General features: G+C 43.2%; 1 protein-coding gene across 1 annotated transcript in view; it reads right to left on the bottom strand.

Moving 5' to 3' along the window:
• EML6 (echinoderm microtubule associated protein like 6) overlaps positions 1 to 4,241 on the bottom strand; it is a 269,788-nt gene extending 265,547 nt beyond the window's left edge. The window contains exon 1 of the mRNA XM_004691400.2: positions 4,025 to 4,241. Coding sequence (XP_004691457.1) covers positions 4,025 to 4,221 — 197 coding nt within the window. The 5' untranslated portion in view covers positions 4,222 to 4,241. The remainder of the gene's footprint in view (positions 1 to 4,024) is intronic.
• Positions 4,242 to 7,452: the final 3,211 nt, after the last annotated feature.

Raw genomic sequence — 7,452 nt, 5'->3', positions numbered from 1 at the left:
CTATGAAACTGCCTACAACCACTGCAGCATGAGTTCCATCTCTGGTCAGGGAGGTGACCCTCCTGAGCCACCTGCTGCTCCCCTCAGTAGTGTATTTCAGTGAATCTATCTGTTCTGCTCCCTAGTCTGTCTCTGGTGAATCCTCTCACTCCCTGCACCTCTGGCCTGTATTCTGGTTATTTTATTCATAAATAAATGAATCTTTACAAAAAATAAATAAATGCTACTTCTACCACTACTAAGAACATGTATTGAACACCAACTAAGCACAAAGTGTCATGTTAAAATGTGTGCATACATTATTCCCAGTAGCTACAACTCAGCTTAGGTATTATTACACCCTTTACGCGATTAATCAAGGCCTTGCGAGGTCAAGTCATTGGCACCAGAAAAAGGCAGAGGGGGATTTACATCTGAGGGGTGAAGTCAAAGTCAGTGCTCTCTCCCTTAGAACAGCTGTGCTGTAAAACCTTTGGGAGGGGGGGAGGGAGTGATGGGAAGAAGGGAGGAGCATGAGGGACTGTGGTCATGGTGAACTCACCAACCAGTGGAGAAAATTCTCTGGGATCTACACCTGAGGGGGAGTAACCATTGTTTTAAAATGAACAATGTGAAAAAAAAAAATATATATATATATATATTACATATACGTGTAAAATTTTTAAAGTATAATGCAAGGTTAAGTAGGCATGTAAACAACTCACAAATTGGAAAAACATAAACTGACCACTGAATTATAAACTTAAATAAAAATAAAAAGTCAAAAAGAAAAACCTCCCATACAGTAAGGAGCCAAAAAATAATAGAAAAGAAAATTGAGACAAGAAACTAGTCAGAAGCAACATAGGAATCAAGAGTAAGGAGTTAAACTGGAATCATTGTGAAAACAGAAGGGAGGTAACAGAGAAGGAATGTATTCATGACCTTTTTTTTTTTTTTCATTTACTCCATTTCTGTGTTATGTTTTACAACCTGAAGTAGAAACCAAGTTCGTCATTATTCCAGTTGCTATTCAGCCCTCCTTCAAACCTTGATTTGAGACCTTTTGTAAGCCCAGTAGCAAACACTGGTGGAACTATTGAGCTGCCATGTCAGAGAGTTATCAGGGCAATGATATAGCATCATCTTCTAATCTGTCACCTGTATTGAAGGGTGATCATTCAAGAGAACAAAACTAGGTTACCACATTCAATAAATTATATTATGCTTCAAATATCAATAGTTTTTAAAAACCTGTCAAATCAGGAGGACACATGCTGAGCTCAATGAGCTCCTCCAAATCCTACATATTTAAGTTCATAATTTTCTCAGAGATCACTGGTTTTTATCAAATGGAGTGTGATATCAATTATCTGTCAGGTTGCTTTCTAGCTAATACTCTAGGTAAAGCAGCACAGTAAATAAAGCAGTAGGAGATGTAGGCATTGTGAATATGTCATTCAAACCAGTGTTAATGCTTAGTAGGAATTACATAGCTCATCTGATGGAATCAAAAGTGAAAAGTTTTAATATTCATGTAATGAGTTAAAAAAAGCCAAACCATTTTTTTGCATCAAAACCTTAGCTACAGTTCTCCTTATTCAAAGGCAAACTTCATTATTTTAAATGGAAAATAAATAGTATAACTGAGATATGCAGAAATGAATGAAAATTCATAATCATGTACACAGATACCTTTATACATATATAGTCCTAACATTTATAATATTGGTTTCAAACACCTAATATGTTTCATGGAATAAAATTATGAAATGACATTGGAGGAGTCCCTCATACTAAGGTAAAAACAAAGGTTTGTACATGACCTTCACCAAAAGATATTTACATATATGGTAAAGCCAAAACAACAGCATAACCATTCTAATTTTATAGTTCTTAATTACATAGTGATCTGTTTTTTGTGTTCTTTTAATCTTTCAGACTAAATATTATTCCTTTGTGCAAAGACATACATAGATATGAAAGAACTCTGTTCACCTATACATACTCAGACCCAACCAGACATCACAGAAAATTTAGCAAAGCTTCCCTTCTCTGAAGGCAGGCTTATTACTATTTCACAACTCAGCACAAAGATATAACCACCTTAATAAATCAATTAGAACTTAAATCATCCTTTTTTCCCTTTTCATCAACTCTGCAAATCCAATTCTACAAATAACTCCATTCACCTTTTCTTCAAGTCTAACTGTTTCTTTAACCCTGCCAGATATTATCAGGCATAGTCCAGCTGCCGGTGGAAACAGTGGTTTACTGCAACTCCACCCTATTTCCACCTTCAGTCTCAACAGTGCATTTAATTTTTTCCTATTAGAGAAAAAAAATCGAGAGTTGGAGTTCAAATCCTTAAAATACTTCACTGAACTGTCTGTCACATTACTATTATTTAACCCCAGGGAATTTTTTTGTTTTATTGCCACTCTCTCCCTTCCCCCAAAGGACTACATCTTATTTTGATGTTGTAATGGAAAGCATTGCATTAAGATAGAGCAAAAACATAATAGGTTTAAATTTTTAAACATCTAACCTTTTTAGTAGTCATTGTTAATCATTTGCACCTGTGACTTTAATAGTCAATTTGGCAATTAGAGAAACAAAACTAGGTTAAGTATGCCCCAATCACAACTACAACCATATCAAGGAGAAAGGGGAAAAAATCTATTTTTCATGAAGAAAGTTTACACATGAGTTCACCAAATCTTGAGACCAATAGTTACTAGTAATTAAAATTATTCATCTTCTAAAAGTCAAGTTCTTTTTATTAAAAAAAAAAACTTAGTTTTTCAAATATTACATTTTTACTTTCTCTAACAAACTGTTCAACTTTAGTCTCCTCCCCACCCAAAAAAAAAAAAAAAAGACTGGAAGGAGCACAACACTAGAAGGGAAACACTAGTCTTTTATATCATTCTCTCCACCAAGAAATTAAGACCATTTAACATTTACACCACTTTATCCATTTATTTCATTATGAAAAACAAACTTAGAGCACAAGAGGCAGAATGCTACAAATAGGATGGAAGTTGTTCTGTATCAATGAACAAATAACTTTGGAAGGTTCAAATATGGCCTCTGTCAGTTTGTGGCTCATCTTCAGGTAGTCATCTTCCTTGTGACCAGAGGCTCTGAATCATGGATATCTTCCTGAACTGCCTGAAGGCTGAAAGGGATTCCCTGTGAACTCTATCTGGACCACACCTTGTTTGGTCACACAAGAAACCTACAAGTACCAGAAGAGAATGAATCTGATCCAAACATGAAGACTGGCTAAGACTCACAATATGACCCTCTGTGATAGAATGGGAAAAGCCATTCCTCTATTCCTGTTCTGTCCGTCCTGGCCATCAGCCACCAGATGTTGGTCATTCTGTGGACTGATTTGGATTTTGTGGTTTAGCAGCTGCCAGCATTTTTTTTTTAAATCAGTGATGCATCCATTTAGTGTATAGATATACTTAAAGCATTAAAACATTATCAAGTGAAATATTAGAGAACAAGCTCCCCACCCCCTGCAGAAATGTCCCAGTGTCAAAGCATCCGGGATGAAAATTCCAACTATCTGAAGCAAAATTTTAGATTTTTTTTTTTCATCTTGCTTTCTAAGAAGCCTACTGAGGAGCCTCCCCAAGAAAATGCCCACAGTTCAGGTTATTGGTCCTACATTTACCTAGTTAGGGAAGGAAGAAGTGTTTGATAGTTACCCAGGATGCTTCCACTTGTGGCAAGAATGAACACCAAAAAAGCAGCAGGACACTCAACTCCTTAGACATTTATCCCTTCCAGAGGAATAAGGAAATAAGAAAGATCTCTCTCCCTCCCCACCTACATCCCCCCACCCCCGCCCTCATTTCTGCCCTTGTCTTAGAATCAGCAATCCTTCTGCAATTCCAAGCAGTTCCAGAGAGAATCCTTTATTTCATGCACTCCTAGATCTGACCCCAGGAAAGCCAGTTGGTCATCCTTCTCCACACCCTTCCACCCTCCACACCCAAACCCTCCCCATCTCCCTAGTCCACCTCCTTACCTGATAATGTCGTCGTTGTGTCCCAAGAAGAATTTCTGACTGTGCTCTCGGGTGTTGTAAACCACCCCGACCCCAGCCACAAAGTAGACTACTTCCTTGCCGGTCGTGTAGTACAGGTTGTTGCGGCACTGGTGACCCCGGTACCCGTACACCCACTCCAGCCGGAGCTGGCAGCTGGGCGCCGTCCGATCCGCCATGATAAGGCGACCCCACTCGCCCCCCAGTACCCCCGCGCGCGGGTCCGCGGTCCCTGAGCGCCGGGTCTGTCTTCGCCCAGGTTCTGACAGCGACGGACCTGCAAGGGCTCAGGGTGCAGCCCCGGGCACTGATTTCCAAGGCGACGCAAAGACACTGCCTGGCGCCGGGGCAGCCACCATCATCCGCCGCCGCCGGAGAAGAGCCGCTGCCGCCGATGCGCGGCCGCCAGACCCTGCGGGCGCCCCGGCTCCCTCTCCCCGGGCGAGGCGTCTTCGTGGGCGCCAGCACCCGCGCGCACACGCCTCACTGCACCTGCGGGCTTCCGCTCCCTGGAGAGGCTTTTGTGGGGGTCACCCCGCCTTTTAAATCAGAGATCTGCATATCCAAGCACCGATTACCCAGTTCGCTCACATAAGTTTGCTGGGAGTGCAGGGTGGGTTCGTAGCAGACAACGCGGTTTATTCTGTGACAGCTTTGATTTAACAGGGAACGCGGGTAAGCTTTGCAATCGCCATCCTTGGATCCGAAACTGACAGTCTACAGCCAGGATTCGAGAGCGAGGAAGAAAGAAACAGATTTATTTATTTATTTTTCATTAAGACATCCAACAAAATGATACCCCAATTAAACCAAGCTTTTTGTTTGTTTTTGCTTTTAATATCATCACTCTTCTTTCTCTCTACAGTTCCATCTCCTCAGTGGTTTGAAACATGCCCTGAATGTCCCTAGCTGGTATTTGCTGATCTGAAGGTGGCGGGGGAATTTTTTTTTTCTTTTTTTCCATTAAGCCAGGGTCAATTTTTTAAAGATGATTTACTTAGTTGTCAGGTATGTGCTTAAAATTCCTACCCTCTGTGCGCCCTCTCTTCTCGGAGAAAGCCATCTCGAACTTAGCAGCTCTCACTAATTGGCAGCTCTGAGTGCCAACGTCGTAAAAGATGTTCTGAATCCGAGAAAAGCACACACTAGTGCAGTTGGAGGGAGGAATGCGCTCCCTACCAAACGCTCCCGGTCCAGTAAAAAAAAATAAATAATAATGACAAGAGGCAAAATTCTCACAGGTCTCCCCGGGCTAGCTAGGGGGTCCCGAAAACTCCAGGGTCACGCCGCTAGCAGGCAGGGAGTGGAAACAGGGTCGCCCGCCGAGTCTCCGGGGAAAGCGCCTTCCCTCCAAAAGCACCTCTCGGGAGTCGGCCCCAGGGACATTCCGGCCACCGAGACGGCGTCCCGCACCCCTCCCACACCCTGTCCAGGCGAGTCCCCGAAGCACTGGCTCTTCCCGCCTCTAACCTCAGATCGGAGCGGGCGCCGCCAATACGTCCTGGTCTCGCACGGGCGAGCGAGAGCCTCAGCCTGCTCCCCTCCCGCCTCCCGCACCCGAGTTGGGCTTCGTCACTGGGGCGCCGCGGGAGACAGTTCTTCCTCCGCCGGTGCTCTGGGGGTGGGGCCACAGCACCGCTTTGGGGAACCCAGACCCGGGGCTACTAGGCGATATCTGGGCGCTAGGAAACAGCGACGCCCCGGAGCGCAGAGGCCGCCCTTCTCCCTCCCCACCCAGGCTTCCCCTCCCGCGGCGCATCCTGGGAAGTGTAGTCCTTTCGACCCCGCGCGGGCTGGAGCGTGCTGCGCGGGACCACAAGTCCCGGGGTCCCATGCGCCGAGGGGAGGAACAGAAAGGCCGTTACCGGCGTCCGCGGAGTGTGTGGTTCTACCGCTGAGGAGGAGAAGGCACGCCAAGGACAACCGCTGGCTCACTCCGGGTGTTCCCTGGCGACTGAAGCCCTGGCATTTGTGTATCTGCCTGTGAGGAGTAGGAGCTAGGCGGTGTCTAGGACCCGTCTCAATATTTCTCGCACCTGTCCCTGAGGGCTACTGTCTTCGCCTCTCTGTAGACCTTATCCGATGGAAGTCCAAGTTTGTTACTTCAGTTTTCATTTTTATACAAATGGATTCTAACTTGTTGAAAATGCAGCGATGCTAAATTTAAGAAAAATATGGGGGTGTGGTCTCACTTTGCCCAAAGAACCTGAGTCTCTTGAGCTGCCTCAAGAGGAGTTGGATATTTAATATTTTAAAATAAACAGGTGTTGGAATTAGGATCCTTCAAACACTGAAACCGGGAGAGTGTTTCCCTAAAGTGAACTACCGAAATGCCACTGCATCCCATTAGTAGCCTTTTCTCAAAATTGGGGCCACAGCTGACCAATGGGGACAGATTTCAAAAATCCCAGTGACCAAAAGGCTGCAAAAATATGACGGAATGAGAGGACATTGAACATGTCCTTTCTAAGCTGTCAGTGTTGACTCTCCCTCGAGCTTAAATTAAGCCCTCTGAAAAGTAGGAAAGTTAGATTGCAAGTGCCAAGAGTTTGAATAGTTGCTGCTGACTGCAATAAAAAGAAATTAGAATTTGCAGTTATGTAGACTGGCGATGAGCAGGTCGATAAGAGCACAACCAAAAATAAAAACAAAAACTTGACCTGAAAAAGATTTGAAGCACAAACAAAAATACAGATCATTAATAATTCCATGCCATAAAGCATTACCAAGTAAATTACAAAGCAGCAAGTTCTATATAGGAATTTAGAAGATGAAGAATTTTTCTGACTGTGACAGGAAAATTTCATGAAGGGTTGGAAATACAGGTAGAATTGAGATGATTAAATTGAAAGCAAACTACCTGGACAATGGAATAAAAGGGTAGATGCAAAAAGCAAAATAGCAATGACTACCTTTGGTGTAAGAAATTCATACGAGATGAAAAGGAAACACAAGCCAGAGAGGTTAAATTGTAGATGGAGCTGAATGGAGAGATCTGTACTACAGTCTGAAAATAGTGACAGCCATTGGTTTTGTTTGTTTGTTTGTTTGTTTGTATTTTAAGATTTATTCTTATATAGTTTATTTTACATCATTTCGTACATTTTTTCATCTCAATTGTAATCCCCCTGGGCTTCCCATCACAGAGTCGCCCACGTGCCATCACCATAGTCCTGTGCACTTCCCTCCACGACCCTTTGATCCCATTCCCCACTCCACCCCCACAAAATGTCTCTGGTATATAACTGTTCATTATTTTTATTATTTTCTTGCCTGGTCCATTATACTGCTATGAGTGAAACCATCTGGTAATTTTCTTTCTCTTTGTGGCTTATCTCTAAGCATGATCTTTTCCAGCTCCATCCAAGTTGCTGCAAAAGACATGTGTTTCTCTTTTTTGGTTGCTGAGT

The sequence above is a fragment of the Condylura cristata genome, unplaced genomic scaffold (genome assembly GCF_000260355.1).
Source record: "Condylura cristata isolate star-nosed mole 26May11 unplaced genomic scaffold, ConCri1.0 scaffold00031, whole genome shotgun sequence".
Classification (NCBI taxonomy): domain Eukaryota; kingdom Metazoa; phylum Chordata; class Mammalia; order Eulipotyphla; family Talpidae; genus Condylura; species Condylura cristata.
This window is presented reverse-complemented; position numbering and strand designations above follow the sequence as displayed.